This window comes from Boleophthalmus pectinirostris, unplaced genomic scaffold (genome assembly GCF_026225935.1).
Source record: "Boleophthalmus pectinirostris isolate CB_2022bp ecotype Guang Dong unplaced genomic scaffold, ASM2622593v1 HiC_scaffold_17, whole genome shotgun sequence".
Taxonomy (NCBI): Eukaryota; Metazoa; Chordata; class Actinopteri; order Gobiiformes; family Gobiidae; genus Boleophthalmus; species Boleophthalmus pectinirostris.
Genome location: NW_026571115.1, coordinates 15,632,630 through 15,654,670, shown reverse-complemented (window position 1 = coordinate 15,654,670; position 22,041 = coordinate 15,632,630). Strand labels below are relative to the sequence as shown.

Genomic DNA, 22,041 nt, shown 5'->3' with positions numbered 1-22,041 from the left:
GTCAAAAGCAAGTGAAGGATAATATGGGCTTATTTTCCAGCAGTAATATGTGTTTGTTTTTAAGTAACCAACAGCAGGAGCCTTTAATTCTAAACTCTGCCTCATTAAGACTTTGACAGTTCTTCTGCTCTTTTAATTTGCCGCTTAAAGTGGCTGTACCCAATTTTTGTCCTTGTAGTTAAGCAAGATTTATTTTGCGTTGGTGCAGATATATTGTAAAGCAGTTCTTAGAGTTAAACATGAGACTGCTGTGTGCTATCTAATTACAAAGCATTTTCATTTTCCAAGAACAAAGAAGTGCACTGTTAGCATGGTAGTTGTTGTTAGCAATGCCATGATAGTAAGTAAAACTGTGCTATGGTCTGTGAAAATGGTGAAAAGCGCATCATGGTGAATACGTTTTTGGGGAAAATCAGGTACAGCACCTTTAATCAAAAACTTCCACATTGCTATAATATTAATCACAAGGAGAATTGTGCAGTGCAGTTTTTACAAAGCTACATATTAGTCATTTTGGACCGTTCAGTCTATATATTTAACTCTATCAATCAAATAGAGCTGCCAAAGAAAGCTTCAGCACCACGGACAGCGACAGTAATGTTGTGAATGGGGTTTTCATTAAGTTAAAATATGATTATACACAAGTGGACATTTTGTCAGTAATTATGTCAAATTGCAATTACATAAATTACTCATGAAAAAAAACAGGGTTATTAGATAGAAATCATTAGAAACACTGCAAAATGTTTAGCCAAAAGTCATCTGCTACTACTAGTACAACATTAGATTACAATTCTACTACCTACTACTAATACATATGGGTTGAAATCCTCCCCTCTCATTACCAGGGATGGAAAGTAGCAAATATTGAAGTTCTTTTTGAGTAGATTTTTATACCTGTACTTGCACTTGCATATAAGTCAAAAGTCTTATATTACACTAATTGATTCTTGTGAGCTTTAAGCCATGTTAGAATGTTGTTATCTCCTCAAAAACATACCTGGAGTTGTGTTTTGTTTCATTCACACATGTTTGAGTGATCCTTTATTATCTTCTGTCTGCATCCCCAAAGCTCAAAATGCCCTGTTCCACCTTGTGATGTCATATAGTGGTAGCTGGTAGCACTTCCTGTATGACCATATGACATCAAATAGTGGAACAGTGTTTTCTGTCTGAGAAATTAAATAAAACAAAACTCCAGGTATGTTTTTGATGAGGATACAACATTATACTTTATACTTCAATACTTTAATTGTACTTTAATAAGTACATTCTAATTGTCATTTGCTATATTTCAAAATCATAGAGGTAAAAATGACAACATATTCAGTACGCTTTTCACCACTGCTAATTACACTCCCCTTAAGGTAATGTATTTTATTCAAAAGTATTTCATTTAACAAATAATTTCAAAATCCATACACTTTTTACTTTTTCATAGAATTCACCCTCTTTTGTCCAGCTTTCATGAAAATAAAAGTGCTCATATTTTTTGCTGTCAAACAAACCTGCAGTTTTAAAGAGAGCAGAATTTAAGAAGCTCATGGGAATCCTCCATCAATAGCTAGTTTCCTGTCTGCGCCGGGTCGGGCCAAACTCCATATTCCCCCTGTACCCCTCCTCTTCTACCCCCCTCCTCTCTTTCCTCTCATCTACTGCTACAGCGTGCTTTAATATTTTACACTGGCAACGACCAAATATGCCCAGATGACCTGTCACATCCCCGGAACACAATTTTACCAGTGCCGCCATGTTTGATTGGTATTTCGGAGCCTTCTCTGTGGCACACACCATCATCGTTTTGTGGATATTAAACTTGCAATCGTTATAGAGAATGCAATACGGGGCGGAGTTCATTCATATTAAAGAATCTAGAAACATTATAGTTTGTAATTATGAACATACCATGGAACATTAAATTAATGTACATTTTGTATATGCAAATTGTGCTCAAAGACACAACAGCAGTGAGTGCTAGGTTCGAGAGAGGGCCATATAGATTAATAAGTACTAATAGAAGTTATAGGTAGTAGTAGCAGCAGCAACAGGGGAGTTGGACCTTTTTCTTATTAGTATTTGTTCAGTGCAAGGCCTGAGTAGCAGTAAACATGGATATAATCATTACAGTATGTAAAAGTAGGGCAGTAGCAGTAGTAGTAGTAGTAGTAGTAGTAGTAGTAGTAGTAGCAGCAGCAGCAATTTTTTTTGTAGTAGTGGGAAGTAAACATAAATATAATTGTTACAGTATGTAGAAGTAGTGCAGTAGTGCAGTAGTAGTAGTATTCATATTCGTATTCGTATTCGTAGTAGTAGTGGTAGTGGTAGTGGTAGTAGGAGTAGGAGAAGGAGTAATTCTAGTAGTAGTAGTAGTAGTAGTAGTAGTAGTAGCAGTAGCAGTAGCAGTAGCAGTAGCAGTAGTCCATTTCTGTCCTACAGCAGTTGTTGTTGTAGTGGGAAGTAGAAGTAGATATAATAGTTACAGTATGTGTAGTAGTAGTAGTAGTAGTAGTAGTAGTAGTAGTAGTAGTAGCAGTAGTAGTAGTAGTAGCAGCAGCAGCAGGAGTAGTAGTCTTACTAATACCATATATTACTGAATGCTATAAAGTGGTTCCATATAATAAAAAGTAGCAGTGCGGATACAAGAAAATCCTGCTCTATCATATACCTTATAAAACACAGCAAACTTTCCTGAGCCTTTTGGGATCCACTTTTGAAATGTGAACACTGACTGAAGTACATCACATCCTTAGCAGCTCCACACCTCACATTAAAGCTAATGTGGAGCGTGCATCTGAACTGGAAAGCAGAGTAATTGCACAGGATTGCTGGTGTGTCTAAGATCACGAGATTTGTGCAGTGTTTGAAGTAAAACGTGGTGTTTACAAAGGGCTCAGTGCACAGTAAGATAAATATGAGGAGGATCAGAGCAGATAATCCAAACTTACATAGAGCTGTGTGAGTGAAGACGCGCACAGCAGAAAATGAACAGCCAAAGTAAACAGACAGCGGCTGCACCTTCATTAAGCACATATAAGGTCACAACATGGACTATATTAGACCCTGTACAATCTCATAATAAGGGGTCAAACACAATGATAGTTAACAGAGAAAAGTTACATGAATTTTATACTATTGTGTACACTTCATTGGTTTCATCTTCTGTGAACTTGAGTTATAACAATGCTACAACAAGTACCCAATACCAATTCTGATACTGCAATTATATATAGCTTTGAAAATAATACTTTTTAAGACAATAGATATAGTCATCTGGTCAAAGGCTCAAACTATTCAGGAAAGGTCCAATTCTGCCTTGTTTATGTAATTTTCAAGAATAGTTTTTGCTCTAATTAGTATCTAGTTTCAGATTAGTATTTGTTTTTCCAATACTTTTGTTGACAACCCAGTTAATTACTTCTACATCATAAAGTTGTAATTATGCTATATTATTAATTATAGTATATAGAGTTTGAAGAAGTACTCAAATGATATTCTCACAAAATGTAATATTCTTAAATATATTACTTAATGCAGATGACATCAAATGATCTGACATTAATTAATAAAATATTTAGGACACAGTGAAACATCCAAAGTTCTACTAGCATTAAAACTATTATCACCAACCTGTCTCATAGTACTTTCTTCAACAAAACAAACAAAAAAATCATATTTAGTTCTCTTGGAGTAAATCTACTATTACTACTTTCCTACCTCATATAAGATCACTTAACTTGCACTGAGCTATACCCATAATCCTTTGGGGTCAGACACCTTTTCTAACACACAAGTACAGTATAGAACATTAGCAGGAGTTATGACTTGATGACATTTTTATAGCGTTATTAGTTCACTGACGTTCTTCATTAAATCACCTCAATGATTTAATTTAAACTAATGGGATTAACATGGGGGCATTTTACAGAGAAAGGAGCAGGTGAGAGAGACGGAGGATCCAGGCCCACACTGCTAATGATCATAATGGGGCCATGATCGGGAAGCAGTGAGGGAGGAACACAGCACAAGACTCTTCCCTGGACCTACCCCATAATGCACTACTCTAGTTTGTATATTGTCTGTTATACATTGCCCTACGGAAGCCGAGAGGGGTCACAAGCAAACGCAAACACCGCAACAAATACAAATGGGACAACACAACAAAAAGCCACAACAAACCAAAAAAAGCTACAATGGAAATGACCGTGGGACTCTATTTTAATGCAAACGTCGCAACAAATACAAACGCCACAACACAAACGCAAATGCCGCAACACATTAAAAAGCCGCAACACATTAAAAAGCCACAACACATTAAAAAGTCACAACAGAAGTGACCGCGGGACTCTATTTTCCGACGGACCGATCAAGCGGCAAGTGAAGAAGAAGAACTACAACGTGAAACAAATAATGATAAAACAATAAATTACTTTTACTTACGTTTCCAACTTCTCCGTTCCTTTACTTTTCACGTTGTAGTTCTTCTTCTTCACTTGCCGCTTGATCGGTGTGTAGGAAAATAGAGTCCCACGGTCACTTCCGTTGTGGCTTTTTGATGTGTTGTGACTTTTTAATGTGTTGCGGCATTTGCATATGTGTTGTGGCGTTTGTATTTGTTGCGACGTTTGCATTTAGAGTTCTGCCCCTCTCGGCTTCCATAATTGCCTCTAGTTTAGTCAGTTTTACAATATGTTCTAATCTATAAACAGAAACTGTGGAGGTATAGAATAGTGTCTTCGCTATGCTTTCTTCAAAAACTTTTATTTGTGAATCCTCTCCTTTGAACATTGAATGGAATGAATTACAACATACTATAGGGCTTTGCAACATCCTGCAGTTGCAATATATCACAAATTGTTGCTTAAAAGTTTGCCCTATGAAACTATGAATCTTTCCATACCTGCTTGTCTCCATGGTGAAGTTTAAGTTTAAGTTTAGCCTTGAATGTCCCACAGCATGGCATTCACAGATTTATTGAGTTCCAGATGTTTTAAATGTTAAAATATACCTTAAAAAAAACATTCTCACTGTGATACATATGTTACTTAATTAAATTTTTACCCTACAACAATAAAAATAATTTATAATACTGGAACGTCAGGCACCAGAAAGTACAAAAATGATTTCAACTTTTACTGAGAAACGGTTGTAAACCCAGTCCTACAAATGCAAACTGAATTCAACTCTTTTAACCAAAGTAAATATGAAACATCTGAAGTCCTGCACTTTAACAAAAGTGCTACGAAGTTATTAATAAAACCCAAACATGTTTTATTATTCATATTCTGCTGCAATATTTATGACTTATTGAGTGCACTACATGGCCCTGCGTGTTGTATTCACAGCTTACAGGGAAATAAATGGACTGGACGAGAATATGGATACGAGAGTTGCACAGAAGAAAGTACATTTTCAAAGGGTTTTTATGACATGAAATATTTATCATTGTTTTTATTTTACTGTGAGAAAAAAATCACAATTTAACGATTACTGACACCATGACTGAAATAAATCCTTCATTTTTCTTACATCCAATTCACTTCACTTTGTACTGAAAAAATTTTACCACTCCCTCCGTAGTCAAACTTTTTTTTTTTTTTTAATACATAAGAAAGAGGTAAAAGAAAGAAAATCACAATTATAATTTTTAGTTCTTAATAATATGATGACCAAAATAATTACGTTTTCAGCTAACTGAATCATCTTGGCCTCTACATAAAAAACAAAGCAAAAAATAGTCCTTTTCATATGAGTAATAGGATAGTAGTAGAGGTAGTAAAAGCTCTAGTAGTGATGGTTGTAGTGATTGTAAGTAATAGCCCTTTGACAGCTGCACTCACAGAGAAAGTTAGCGCCTTGGCTACCTCCCACACTCCAGACATGCTTGTTCTGCTCAACTAGTGTCTCTGAATTAACCATCTGAATAAAAAGTGCAGTAAAACTTTATCTACAAGCACTGTCCATGGAGGCTCTGGTTTTTACCCTCTTAAAAACCTGAAAAACAGAACTAGTTCACTTTAAACTGTTGGCAGTGGTCCACAGTTAATCCTCTCTTACCTTATGCACTCCAAGCTCCTAATTATTCACCACCACTGTTGGGCAAGTTACTTCAAAACTGTAATGCATTATGTATTACTTGTTACTGTCATTACAAAGTAATTAGTTTCATTACAATAATACTGCATTTAAAATGTAAGGCATTACACTACTATTGCATTACTTTTAAGTTACTCTCACTCTAACAGTGAAGATGCTGAACATTTATATGGACTGAACCAGGACTAAACCAAAACTGAACCAGAGCTGAACCCGGACTGAACCAGGATTAAACCAGATCTAAACAAGGGCTGAATCAGGACAAATGTAGTTCTAAACTGAGGACTGAACCGAGGAGTAAACCAGGACTAAACTAGGTCTAAACCAGAGCTGAACCAGGACTGAACCAGGTCGGAGAGGAGTTCTGTGCCGGTCTTTTCACTCGCGGTCACCCGACAAGTCTCCGCGGGCGCATCTCTGGCGTTTCACCCCTGCTGATATCACAGTGATTTTAGAGAATTTATATGAAGAAAAACCCACCACTTCAATCCAGGTTAAAAAGCATAGTAACTCGTGTTACTGACATTTGTACCAATGTCAGTAACGCGTCAGTAATATTACATTTTTTTCCCCTGTAATGCCTTACATTACTGCGTTACAGCAAAAAGCAATGCATTACAGTAATCTGTTACTTTTATACTTTTATAAGCTCTTTCCACAACTTTCAGAGACATCACAGTAATGGTAGCAACAACTAGCATGCTAACCGCACTCTTCCTAACTCTCAGACAAGAAAATGCTTTACAATCAGATGCAGTACACAGTGGACTTATTTTGACCTCAAGAGCTGCTTATACAATATATTCGTAGTGGAACAGGACAACTTTTACTCAACTTTCTTTATTTTTACTACTTTCTACATTTTCTATACATACAGAATACATCAAATATATAAAGTAAGATATATGGAGATGCGTAACAAAGGAAAAATGAAATTAGTCATCATTTGCTTTGTTGAAAAATATATAGTTATTATTTATAGGACTGTAATGATATCCAAGTCTCACAATACGATATTGTCACAGTATAAAACCTCACAGTACGATATTTATTGTGATATCGTGGGAAAGCTCACGATATAATGAGGAGGCTCAAGATTAGGAATGTAACAATATCGAAATTTCTCGGTACAATATTTTCACAATATACATCTCACGGTACAATATTTATTTTGATATTTTTGGAGGCTTACAAACAAAACTGTTAATATGCGACTTTTTCCTCTTAAAATGCCCTGACAAGATTTAATCCAAAGAACTAAGACTTAAAAGTGTTTAGAACTGTTATTTCTTCTTGTAGTCTACACTGAAATGGAGCAAAGGATCATGGTCTATGTAGTCTTTTGTAGCTGTTGCTGCACCATAACTCTTAATGTAAGCAAAGGGACATTTAATTCGATATATTGTGATGATCCACGATATTATTGTGAGAACTTTGACGATACAATATCACGATATTTTGGTTATTGTTACATCCCTACTTATTTAACTTTTTTTCCTTTATTAAAAACAATCCATATGTATTGCTTCATATATCTGATGTCTTTCATATGTATATAAAATGTATGAAGTAAGACAAAAAATATTGCATGAGAGTGTGAGTGCAAAGTTTTGCCTGGTAGTGTACTTGAAGGGGAAACAATCTGGTACAGGGTCTTTAATTGTCCAACCCAGAGAGAACTCCATGGGAACCAAATGACATACAAAAAATTATATATTCATAGTTTAATGAGGCAGAGATAATTGTGGGAAAGGCATGCTCAAACTCACAACCTCATTAGCATTGTTGGTTTTAGCTACATGCAAGCATATTCCCAGCCAGCACAGCATTAGCAGTAGCCCACAGTGACATTTTGTACCACCTGCACAGCTGTATTTTGTGCATGATAAGAAAGTGCACTCTATCCCTTGGTCATTTTTCTTCCCCTTGTATTCAACCTGACCTTACATTTCTGCTAAGGAAGTGCACTGTCAAATTGCAGTAGAATCTCTAAATCAAATCCTGTGGTGAATATATAGTCCTGATATAGTCCTGCCTGCATGCGAAGTTTGCTCATGGTTGTGTCACACTGACCTACAACTCCATAATGGAACGCAGAGGGGAAAAGTGACTCTGAAAGGTAATTTCCACCAAGAGTTCAGGAGTTTTTAGTGATAGCAGCGACATAAAAAAACAACCTTATCTGTCGCAAATGGTTCTCTATGAGTTTGTAAAGGGACTACAGTAAATGTCATGTCATATATATAAAGCTGAACTGAGTGATGAATTTTGTATCTGTTTCATTCACACATTTTGAGTAGAGCTCTTGCCTCTTAAAGGTCTTATATTGCGCAAAATGTACTCTTGTGCGCTTTAAACCATGTTATAATGTTGTCACCTCCTGAAACGTGTTTTGTTTCATTCACACAAGTTTCAGTAATCCTTTATTAATAGCAGGTGTGTACAAAAGTATTAAAATACCAATATATCATATTGTTTAATTTGATGATACAGTATCGATATCATGGGCTGTTGCATCAATAAGTGTTTTTAGGTACATTTTACAAAATTATTTTGTGTAAGAGCTACAATTGTGTTGACTTTTTCACAGTTTTGAGTAAAATAGGTGATTTTCATATTCACTTTGCACAAACTCAATGGACTTTTAGTATCACAGCCATGATTTAGACTTTGTTTTTCACGGAAATATATAGTAAGGAATTGTATTGAATTGAAAAGTGCACTGTATTGAAAAACATATTGAGGTGTGTATTGTATTAGCAACTTCTTAATGAAGTCTTAATGTTCTAATTATTAGTCTTACTCTTATCACATCTACATCACCAAAGCTCATAAATGCTCCAGTGTGTAACCTTTCTGTGAGTGTATGTCTCCATGTTATTGACTTACAGTGTCCATATATAGGTATTTTATTTCTGAACAAAGCTCTAAACACAAGCACTTTTACTATGAATGGGATCACCTCTTCACAGATCTGACCTGTAATTTTGTCTGATGGTGCCACCTGCTTGTCTCCATGGCCATGTAGCAAAGCACTCTCATCACACAATCATAAAGTCTTAGGTTAAAGTCCCAGAACGGTTTGCATAGAAGTTCTCTCGGATATCAATATAAAACTTTGCAAAGAATGTTCCAGTTAACCAACCCACAATAACTCAGAAGAATAGCTAATACGAGAGCACTTTATAAAAACTACATAGGTCCACAGTGATTAATTTATAAGTTTTTCTTGTAATGACCAAGCCTGAATGAACAATCAGGCACCATTTACGGACGATGCTTCCAGACAGTGCAAAGTCTAATGTGTGTAACTGTAAAAAGTGAGTTTGTAGCATGAGGAGGCAGGGAGATCTATCATGTTCAAACTGTCATATTAATTGGTTCTGCTTAAGTGATCCGGATCTGCAACATTTCCACCATGTAAATTTTAGCCTTTGACTTTAATGTATTCAGGTGTGACTTCCAATTACGGGCGGCCATTTTCCTCCCTTCTTTACTTGCTAATATTGTGTTTGAAGTATATATAAGCGGATGACAATGGAAGGACGATTATTGTTTAATATACACTAAGACTAGAGTGAACGATTGTCACTTGCAAATCTAATTAAAACAGAACCTTGAGTTGCTAGGCATTTTCTGATGAATGCCTTTATAGTACATGTTTATCTTATCTCAATGGTAAATATGTGCGATTATATTATGGTGCTGGCTGAGATATTGCAAGTACTCTCAGTTTGCATAGTTTATTGAGCCACAAAGCCATGTTTCACAACATTATTTTTACAGTGACAGTGGTACTTCTGATCTTGTTATAGTAGGAAGACATAATTGCCCAAAATCTGAAGCATGAACTCAACCTGCTGAGGGACTGAAGATACACATTTACATTTGAAACATTTATTAATATGTGCTGTCCCTTTACAAATAAAAAAAATTTAAAAAAAGAAATGAGAAAAGATTACATGTACATTCTCTCATCTTTAACAGTGGTATTGCATTTGTTGTATTCCTGCTTAACCGAAAATTATTTAGGATGGCACTTCTATTCTCTACTGACTCCTGGTGGTTGGAGTTAGTATTTTTCACCCAATTAAAAGAAATACTGCTTGTATTATTATTATTATTAGTTGGCAGTATATTGAATGGCTTAGATAATTTAAGTGATCAAACTACTGTTCAAACGGCACAGAAAAGTCAAATCGACCAAATCATCAATCAAATACACACACACACTTACAGCTAAAGATAGACATATTTCCCATTCACATTCTCTGCTTCTAGTTAATGCCTGAACTTCACACCTCCTCGTGAACATAATTATATTTTTTCTTCAAAGCTCTCTCAGGTTTGAGGCGTACAGTCTGCGCTCTCCTTGGATAATGTTACAGTCTATAGAGAGACTTTTGATCAGAAGCAGCTGTCACCACTGTCCTTAACTGTCCCTTTAACTGCCCTGGCCCTAAACAGGAGTCAGACTTTGCTTTATGGCCAGGGTGCATTCAAGTAGTAATGCTGTTTGTGCCATTGGACAGACTGAGCTTGTTTGTCGCTAACTTCTCTCTGGAGAAATCATCTGAGGATTACATAACTTTGTTTTGCTTTAATGTGGAAATATGAAAGTGTGCACTGATTTAAATGCATTTCATTACAGTGTGAAAACAGCTTTTGATGTGTTAGCCATATGTTAACAATTTCTCAAAGTATATTCGCATATGAATATGTTTATTTTGGAGTCTTTTCAATTAACTGAAAATACCAAAAACAAGATCAGTTTTGGTACGTCTGAGCGATTTCCTTTAAGTAATAATCCACGCTGGTCTTGTCAAACAGTGATCATCGTGCTTATGTGAACCTGGTATCTGCTTTATGCATGGTGACTAAAGATATTGCATCCATCCAGTGGTGGAAGGTAACAAAGTAAAAGTAAAGTACTGTACGTAACTAAATATAGTTGCTATCTTTTACTTCACTATCTGAAAGAGTAATTTCTACTCCAATACATTTTTGAACAGGGCTCCAAAGCAAAATAATTTTAATAATTGTTTGAGACCTGCTGAAAAGCCTGAGGGGTTTATTACAAATCTTTATTAAAATCAATACATTTGAAGCTTTATTAGACCTCAAAATTTATGCAAAATACTTTTCCTTTTTACTCTTCAAGTACATTTTTAAACCGCCGCTAATAGACATAACTGTTATTTCATTAACCTTATCTGAATGACTTTCCTAAATATTTAATCAAAGTTAGACCATTATTTTTAGGGGGTGACAGCAGCTTAGGAAAATTAAGTGACCAACAATTTATAATGAGGCCTGCAACGATTATTCTGAATAATTGTGACTAATCAGCTAGTCTGGATTATACAAATTCTAAAACACATGCCAAAGACCAAGACAGCATCTTCATTAAACCCAAATGTCAAAAAGGAATAAACCATTTCTAAATTTCAGTCACCATATTTCAACCTTTATTTGATACAAAAATGGGTATTAAAGCAGACTTATTATGCAAAATCAACTTTTCAGAGCTTTATCCATGTTATGATTGTTTCTCCTTCTCATTTACCCTCTCAGAGTTATATTTGGAGTGATTTGCACATGTTTGAGCAATCTTTAATTACTTTTTTCAAGATGCCATATTGCCGATCAACCCCTGTTTCCACCAGCACCGGCTCTCTCCAAGTTGCAGCTGCAGCTATCCATAGGAGGTGCAGATTCTTACGCTGTTGTGATGGTGTTTACGGCAACATTATACAGCATCTCAGTTTTCTAACGCAGAAGTCAGCTGAGTTGTTTCTTTAATTAAATGATTTTCAATGTATATAGTCATTTAAATTGTGCAAATTATAACATAATGATCCATAAGTGCCATAGGTAGACTAAAACTATAGAATCAAATCATCTCGCAGGGTCCATACTACAAATTCTTGAACGTAAAATGCACATTACAGGCTTTGTGAGGGGCCCCTCCCTGCACTGGGCCCTGGCTAAACAATACCCAGTCCAACGCTCCTGTATAGCAAGCTCAAGTGTAATATGTCTTCTTTAAAATAATTGCTGACTAGTTGACTACTAAGTTAAATCATTAGTCGTAGCTCTATACTATGCAGTTCAACATTATGTGACAAAAATGCAATAGGGCCAACACATATCACTGGTGTTTTTGTGTATGACCATTGCTGTTCACTGTTGCAAATCCAGTGGACCAAAGTGCTGTGATAGTCCAAGAATAACTACAGCCTTGAAATGCTACAGCAGCCCTGACTGTACGCCAACTCTGCCTGGGGGAACGCGCACCTATCGCCACATCGAGGAGTGGAAGGTCACTTTGAGGTGGAGAAAAACAAAAACAAACTGAATTCAAACTGCTTGCCATTATTTTAGTCTCATTCCATCACAGCAAATGTCAGTCCAGCTAAAGTTGCTCGTTCACCGTGACAAAGCAGCGCCTCCCACTCTTTTAACAGACCTCTTGGACCTCATGCTCTGGCCCGCGGGCTTCTTTCGCTTGTTTTGATATGTGCTAAACGTCTACGCATCACTTGTTGAAAACACAAGAGAAGCGCTATTCATTTGACCGCCATTTTGCCCCTTCAGCCACTTCACAGCAAGCCGATTCTTCTTTGTTCCCCGCAATAACAAACATGTCACTCACTATGTAATAACGCTATATTTATTTCAGACTGACCGCACTATCTATCCCCACTGACTCTTGTTTGATGAATAGCTGCTTATCCTCCATTGATATTTGCAATAAGACCCGCAGAGGAGCAGCTCAATACAATTACCATTTGTTTCCCTTTTCTTCGTCTGCCAGGCCCGAGAAATAACCTTTGCTTTGCCTTGAAATTCAATGCCATCCTCGGAACAAATCGGATAGTTTGAGCTATCAGTTACACTTAAATGAATTGAAATACAAATGGATGAAGACTACCGCCAATACTTCCAAACACAGAGGCAGCTGGATTGAAGGCATGTTTCAGCAATAATTTTCGCAGGGCCAGGGGATTGTCAAACAGAATAAGTCTCATAAGAATGCCAGACAAGTTTGAGGGAGCTTTTCTTTTTTGTTGTGCGTGCTATAGCTTTCTAACACAGGGAGACTGAATTATGATTTCATTAAAGGTGCACTGTGTAACTTTTCTAACGGAAGTTCAGGCTGTTATTACTTTGCCTGGAATGTTCCACAGTATGGCAATAAACTCATCTATCTCCACGGAGAAAAAGCAGATGACGCCACCGCCACCGGTTAAAATGATCTGTCACCATGGAGACAAGTAGGTGACGATAGCAGGGCAAGATGCAGGTATGATCTGTGGAGAGGCGATCCCACTCACAGAAAAAATACACGTTTTTTTCTTTTTATTTTTTTATTGGATCATTTGTGGCAAACAAAAACAAAACATAAACCACGACTACATGGGTCATGACAGGAAGGGTCGAGCTGAAACAAAGGTACCAAACGCATGCACAACAAGTTTGCATTCACAACTCCACTCACTGTACATATAAGAGACAAAATATAAATTAAAACTAACAAAACTCAAAGCACAATTCATCAACTCCAGAGCTCCATATTTTCCAAAACACGACATTCCATACTCTTTTTTCTACAGTGTTGGACTCTTTAAAGTCATTGCTCAGATTATTTTACAAAACAAAATCTCTACCAGAAACACAGTCGCTTTCTCATTCTTATCTTTATTTTATTTTATTTATTTATTTTTATTTATTATTATTACTTTTTTTTCCTGTTTATGGTCATACAAACTAATAATAATGTTAACAAAGGCACAAAAGTTTATCGTTTATGATCGTGCAAAATAAACCACAATGAGAATGAAAGAATGTAAGGATTTTTTGTTTTCCGTTTACGGTCGTACAAACTAATAATAATGTTAACGAAGCCAAAAAAATATATATAAAAAAAAAATACAAGTTTTTTTTTTTTTTTAAGTTTTCAAAGTTGTTTTTTCTTCTGCATTAAAAGCATTTGTAATCGAATGGATGCAAAATGGATGTTTAATGCCACACTGTGTTACATTCTAGCCAAAGACATAACATTTCCATGGAGACAAGCCACCTGGCCAGAAAAATAACACTGTGCACCTTTAAGAAAGCACTGTAAGATGCAATTTACTCTGTCCACAGCTTCAGGTATTATTATAACACACAGATAAGCAATGTTGTCAATAACTTATTTGAGTCATTATACAGAATGTTGTTTGAACTCTGCCTTGTGTCTGATCACTGTTTGTCAGGGCACCCTCCATCCCCCCGTGTGCACCTCTTACTAAATGCATTGTTTAATTACGGCAGTATTAGCAGTCTGCCTAGCATGCTGGCACTGTCTCCCCCAGACCTCTGAAGCTTATTATGAGTGGACTGCTTTGGAATAATTGATTGTATTTGCCACGACACAGAGGAAGCTACTTTGAGTCGTGATCAATCCAAATGAGAAGCCGAGGGAAGCTTTTATTTCTCTGTCAGACTTTATTAGAAAAAGTGTGATTAGGCCCATTAGAAACAGTGAATGTAAAATTGGAGGGTAATAACTCACTATAACTCAAATATTTCTGACAGTAATTGGTTGGTACGGTTTAAGATGTAATTTTTTATTAGAAACTGAAATGTTATGTTTATAGAGTCGGTGTGGATACAAATCACTTATCCAGAGAATGTTTTTTTCTTTTTTTTTTTTGCTTGCATTTTTGTCTGTTACTCGGTTTCATGATCTTAATTCTAATGGTAGGATTTGTAAAATAAATAAATAAAAATGGGAAAATTCTCAGCAACTTTTGAGGCAAGAGATATTTTCTCCGCTCACATTGAATGAAAAAAATACATTACATATTCTTTAGCCAGTGTTTGGAAGAATACGAATGAGAATAAGAATGTATATAGTTAGAGAATACTGAATACCTGCATTAAAATGTAGTTTCCATTACGAATACTGGGAATACTTTCAGACTAAGTTGCAATATGTTATAGTTTAATAAAGCGGCGTAGGATTGAAACAGCTTAATGCTTGTTGCACATTTGTTTTGCTTTTATGTACTAATTACAGAAGGAAAAATCAGATACACATTCACCACAAGAGAAACATTTTCTTTTTTTCTATTTGAAAGCCTAACGTCCGTGATAAAGTACCAGTGTGTATTCATTTGATTTTAGGAAAGTAACAGTATTTGAATACCACCAAATTAAAGGGAGCACATTGCATTATATTCTATTTATATTATAATCAAAAACAGACCCGGAGTCGTGTTTCGCTTGATTCACACATGTTTAAAACACAAACCGTGCATATTTACGCTCAGTTCCTCTCGAGCAGAAAACACAGGAAGTGCCTCACTGTGTTTTTAAACCCTACACAGTTCACTAGAATTACTTGGATAATTGCCAATCTCTAATGAACTAAACTTGTAAACTTCAGCTTTATGAAATCACAAGGTGGAACTGAGTATTTTGAGCTTTGGAGATGAAGACAGATAAACTAATAATATAGGACCTTGAAGAATAACTGTAGCAGAATACAGTTACTCAAAAGTACAATTCCAAATATGTTGTTTGGTACATATATTATGTTACTTTCCACCACACTACAGCACTAATATTGGTCTCCGGGCCTGATGGAGTTGTGAGAAGATTATGTTTGTTTGATTTATGTGTATGCCACATCTTTGCACCATATAATGTGTTATTATTAGTTTGGGTCAGACAGAAGACTTGTCATAATTGTGTATTAGAGTGATGAATCACATGTGATGCAACTGGGCCTCTTTCACATTGAAGTCTTACACTGAGCAGAGTGGGAGTCAAATGGATTTCCTGCTACATCACCTCAATACATCACAAGTCACAGGCTCATTATTACATCATGATAATGTCTGCACCAGAGAAACCAGAGCTGCACATTTACATGCTTAGCAGAACACTTCAAAGTCTAATCCCCTCAGTTTTCTTCATGTTCTAATGCAGTTTCCAGGTTACTGTCAGGAAGAAGCTCTTAATAGAAAAAAGTATGGGCAAAGATCATTAAAAGTTACATATAGCGACTTTATCACCTCACTCGCAGATTTTATGTAAATAAAGCCTCAGACATGTGTTGAAAAGCATCCGGTAAGTGCTATGCAGCGCGGTGTGATTCTTACTCAGAAACAGTAAACAGCAGATGGTAAACTGTGACTCTTTAGCACTATGGATTCTATGTACCTACCTACCTGAATGCCCTATGTTGAACTCAGCACCTGATTGTTGCAAATGGGACAAAGAGATAGACTTAATAGTTAGTTCTTGTTTACTCGGGTTCCAGCAGACTGAAGGCCAGAGGAGTGGTTAGCCAAGCATAAAGGAATTAGCTTGTTTATCAGCATTTTGATTTTTGGTCCCGCCTCGCCATCCCTCTGACATTTTAGAGACGCTCATGATCCATGACTGCTTTCCAATGCGGCGAGCATACCACGGTTTCTGCATTGTGCATATTGTTTTATAATTAAATGAGGGCTGATTAGCTGCAGGCCCATTGAGGACAATAGCGTAGTTGTGTGTATGGCTTGGAGAGGTAACCTTGAGCGATGTACATCTGTCCTGTCAATTGGACATGCTCCAAAGATGCAGCACATTACACAGAGCTGCTATCTGTTGTCTCAAGGTGAGCCACTCAGGTGTGTGTGTGTAACTTTGATTTTTCTTTTTTTTATCACATACATGTGATGTTGATAACCACCTACTTCATAAAGTCCTTGAGAAGAAGATGGAAATCTATTCATTGCATTCAAGGAGTATAGATGAATCATAATAAATGAATAAATAAATGAATGAATGGAAATGAGTATTTCTAGACTGTCAGTATAACTATGGCCCATATGTTGATTTGTTGATAATCAAAGTTACATTTTTTATATAGCAATCTACGCAATTATGCAAACTTAAGGTGCATTCACACTTACACAGTCACCACATAAAATCTGGGACTAAACTGAAACTAAACCCAAAATTAGATTAAGACTAGACCAGGATTAAAACAGGGCCAAATCTGCATTAGGACCAACCAGGACTTTATAAAAGATGAAAGAGTTTTGGCTAATGTACGTAAGAATGTATAGCCTACTTTATAGGACAAAGATCAGCTATGAAGACGTGTTTAACCACTGTCAGAGCAAAAGTCCTTGAAAGGATAGCTAAAAATCTTTATCAATTCATTACAGGAAGAGAGGAAGTGTGGCTGAAGTCACAGAAAATAATGAAAACGAATCCTCTTTCCAGTCACTGTGCTATCTGTAGATATGTTTAATATCCCATTACAGGCCAAGGAGTAACCACAGTTGCACAGTGTCAAGAGACAAACATAATCCAGAGGGAAATTACCCATCAGGAAGGCAATACTGTTACCGAGACGCAATTACCAGGCCACTTGTGAGACTGGTCTGCTATCCATGGGTGCGTGTGTGCGTGAGGGTGGTCGATACTTGCATAAAAGCTCTTATGTTTTCCCCGGTAAATTGGATTCTTTGCTGGAGAACAGTTCATTTAGAATATGTCCAAGATGCAAATGATTGATGTGAGTATGGCGCTTCCTGGAACTTCGGGCAACCTCATAGTACAAGATATTGGAAGGAGATGGAAAAGGCTTTCATCTGAGCATTACAGGGATATGTGTTGTTCATATGGATTGTGTTTGTTTATTCATTTCAGAGCAGAGATGTCTTAGTTTGCGAAGGAAAAAACTGAATTGGCCTTTGCATTTCTGTGTGATATTGTCATAGTGCTGGTGTTGGGAAGTAACTACTGCAAATATATGAAACAAAAAGTATATATTCAGAATACAAATTTGGTATTTCAGTAGTTTGGTGGTATGGAATTGAGGTTGTCAAAGTATGGAAAAAAAAACTATAAAAAAAAACAAAAAAAAAAAACTTGACACACTGATTTGAGCAAGTATGAATACTGCTTTAGAAAGTCCTATTATTTTATGTAGGTCAATTAGCATGTTTTTATTGTATCATTGTGGTATCATAATTGGTATCGAGTATTGAACCAGTTGTGCTGATATTGAAATTGAATTGACGTTTTAGTATCATGACAACACTACTCAGGATACAGTTACTTTACTCAAAGGAATTGCAGTATGTTATCGAACAAATTACACTTCAGACTGCAACAGACTGCAGGGAGTTAGTGAGAAAACAATTAGAACTCTTGAGGTGCATGCATGTGCAGTTTTACCTTCTTTAATTTGTGAAAAATAAATAATAATGGATCAGATTTGAGTTCTTTATTTTTAGAATTTTTGGATGGTTAAAAAGTGCAACAAACATAATATTTTTTTCCCATAATCTAACTCAGTGTGTAAATATTTCTAGTATTTAGAATACAGTACTCTGTGCCTTGAATGCAGGTATTCAGTAACTAAACACATGTTCAAAGTCTTCTTCCAAACACAGCACTCATGTTTGTTGTTGTTGCTTTTAAATGAATGTTGTCTCACAAGAGGATTTAATGTACCAATTTAGCTGTGAATCACATAGCCTACGAACAAAGAAAACCACAGCGATTGGAATGAGCATCAGTGTAAACATTTGATAAGGATTTGCTTGAGGCTAGCACTATGCTTTATTATTGATATAAAAATAGCAACAGCTTGGGCGCATGTCATATACTTTGGCTTGCTAAATCACACAATATTCACGGAAAACTCTTATTGCTGGTGTAAAAAAAATATATATATCGAGACCGGTGCTGGGGGACTCTTCTCTATTGTACAACAAATGATCACCTTGAATTCCATAATTAATCACAGCGTATCCGTCTGCACTGCCCCTAACCCTAACAAGAAGCAGAGGGAGAACTGCATCGGTGTGCATGGGAAATAAAACCATCGGAGCGAAGTGTGAGCCTAGCATGCATAATAAATGTATGACAAAACAATACCCCAGGCACCCCTGTATTAATGGTATGCAGCGAACTCATTATTAGAGTTCCAAAACAGCTCCTAGAGTCACACAGATGGAGTCAATTAAGCAATGAGCATGCTAGCTTGCCTGTCGTTTCATCTTGCTTCTTTTATCTTGTACGTATTACTCCATGCATGTAATTAGCTGTATGTTTTTCCCTTCCACAACATAATGTCCGGTGGTCATGTGGATGTTTAAAAAGATAAGGAGAAATTTGCAGAGTCATCGTGTGTAGTCCTTAGTCCTGTGGGTTTATTTGTGCAGAGAATAAAGCCATGCTCAAAACTTTTGGTTGTTTGGTCGCTTGGTCATTGTTTGCAAAATAGTTTCATATAGAACTTTAAGAGGTTGCTAAGAAACCAACTGATAACATTTTGGGAGTTGAATTTTTGTTTTTTCTTTTGTGCAGAATGATGTACTTTTGTGGCGCGGAGCAAATGCTTCACCCTGCGTACTGCTTCATATTATATACCCCAAAGACTGCATTTAGTAAAATTCAATAGCGATGTGACTTTATGCAATTTTACACTGATTAACTCTGAACCAATACAAGAATCAGCACAGAGGCAGATTTTTTGCACAGAAAAACGTATTTGGCATCATAATAACAGAACCATTTTAAACAGATTTGAGCCTTGGTCATTTCTCTCTGATTAGTTTGCAGATAAAATGAGTTCTCACATTGGCTCATATAATTATAAATTCATATAAATATACAAAGAGCCAGTTTTGAATGGCTCTTTGACAGGAAGGAATCCAAAAGATCCCATAAAAGAGCTGAAAGTTTGAACTAGAATTCAAACTTTAAACAAAAAGTACCCAGAATTTGTAACAGCAAGTGAACAGGAGCACCCACATTTTACAATTAAATGTCTAGCTGAATAATAAACAACTTCATTAAAAAAAATATATATATATATCATGGCAATAGCTCACCCAACATCATGAGATACTCTGTGTACAGGTTTTGTTGTTTAATGTAGTGGAAGGAAGCACGATTCTGACATATACAAAACCACTGCTCATTTTTAATGCAATTCCACACTAAACAGCTTTTCTTCTTCTCTTGTTTTTCCAGAGAACTGATGCCTTCAACGCTGGAGGGCCAGATCACCATGGAAAAGACGCCGAGCTACTTCGTGACCAGCCATGCCCCGAAGCGCATTCACTCCATGGCGCGTGACATCAAACTGATTATTGTGGTGCGCAACCCCGTAACAAGAGCCATTTCGGACTACACACAGACTTTGTCCAAGAAACCGGAGATTCCCACTTTTGAGGTTCTAGCTTTCAAGAATCGGACGCTTGGACTGATTGATGCATCCTGGAGTGCGTTGCGTATAGGGATTTACGCATTACATCTGGAGACGTGGATGCAGTATTTTCCTCTTTCGCAGATGCACTTTGTAAGCGGGGAGAGATTGATAGTGGACCCCGCTGGAGAGATGGCCAAAGTACAGGACTTTTTAGGACTGAAGCGGATCGTAACGGACAAACACTTTTACTTCAATAAAACTAAAGGGTTCCCCTGTTTAAAGAAGCCAGAGGACAGCAGTATGCCTCGGTGCCTGGGAAAATCCAAAGGCAGAACTCATCCTAAAATCGACCCGGATGTGATTCGGCGACTCCACAAGTTCTATAAACCCTTTAATATGATGTTCTACCAAATGACCGGACAGAACTTTGAATGGGAGCTAGAGGCTGAACATGAACATAAAAGCGCTCAGGACTAGTAGACTTGGCATAGCACAGAGCCCCGAACACCAGCTTTCTCAATTAAACGTGCACTATGTAACTTTTTGGTTGGGGGTCCTTCACCTGATTGTTTCTATGGATATGTCATTGCTCTGTCTTGAGTGTTACACAGTATGACACTAAAAAGCTCTACCTTACACAAATTAAACTACAGGTTGTTTTATAGCTCGGTAAAACATCTAGAAAAACAGGCATTCTGACTGTGAGCTGGGTCGCCTCTCCACAGATCTGACCTGTAACTTGGGTCTGGTTTGGTCTCAATGAAGGTAGAAAGGTTTGACATCATATTGTGAAACATTCCAGACAAAGCAATAACATCTCCATGAAGCATTTGAGAGACCCTTCACCAAAAAAGTTACACAGTGCACCTTTAAAACTCGCTTGGTCTGCTAAGATGAGAGAGCGCTCGCCAATCAATCATACAGGACAGTTAGCAAGAGTTTACTGATATGCTTTCCTCTTCAGTACTAATGTTGATAATGGCAAATCATTATTGTACATACAAGACATAAAATATATTTATATTTGTGAAAAAGAAGATGAGTTTTTCTCGTTTGTTTGGGTTCAGAGCACAGTAATGTTGTCGAGATGCTAAAATTTCAAACTCGATTTTGATACTAAGTAATAGACTTGATACTCAATACAGATTTCAATACCACTATGATAATAAAAATAAAATCAAACTCTTCATTTAGATGCAAGATTTTCAACATTAAACTGTAGTACTTTCTTTTATATTACCATCTGTGTAATCCCTCAGTCGTCCAGGTATGTTCCATAGTGGTCCACGTGCTCTTATATTTGTTCAGATACAGCTCAAGATCATTCTAAAGCTATTCAGGAAAGATTCATTTCTGTGAATGTGACTTTTTTAGTATGAGCACTTGCTCATAGATCAGTATTTGATCTTCAATACTTTTGAAACCCCTACAGTACAGTCAAATAACTTTGATATGGTGTCTTATGTTTGTCCTTACATCACCTCTAGGTTTAGTTTCTTCTTTGCTGCCCTGACACCCACGCAGCAGCCAACATAACATAACACATCACACATAACACAAAGCAATGTTATATTTCACTGTTTTTCTTCAGTACACCAGTTCATGATACTCTGACAGTTCACTTCGACAGTCGTTTTTCCATTGTCCGTGTAAGTTAACCCAAACGGTCAGCTGGTCTGTGTTAAGTCTCTGGATGTCCATTGCTCATTGCCTGGACGTGCATTCGGTTTGAGAGC

The 22,041-nt window shown here is 36.7% G+C and overlaps 1 protein-coding gene across 1 annotated transcript in view; it reads left to right on the top strand.

Moving 5' to 3' along the window:
• hs3st4 (heparan sulfate (glucosamine) 3-O-sulfotransferase 4) overlaps positions 1 to 20,782 on the top strand; it is a 133,334-nt gene extending 112,552 nt beyond the window's left edge. Inside the window, exon 2 of the mRNA XM_020934608.2 lies at positions 20,128 to 20,782. Within this exon, the coding sequence (XP_020790267.1) occupies positions 20,128 to 20,782 (655 nt within the window). The remainder of the gene's footprint in view (positions 1 to 20,127) is intronic.
• The last annotated feature ends 1,259 nt before the right edge of the window (positions 20,783 to 22,041 follow it).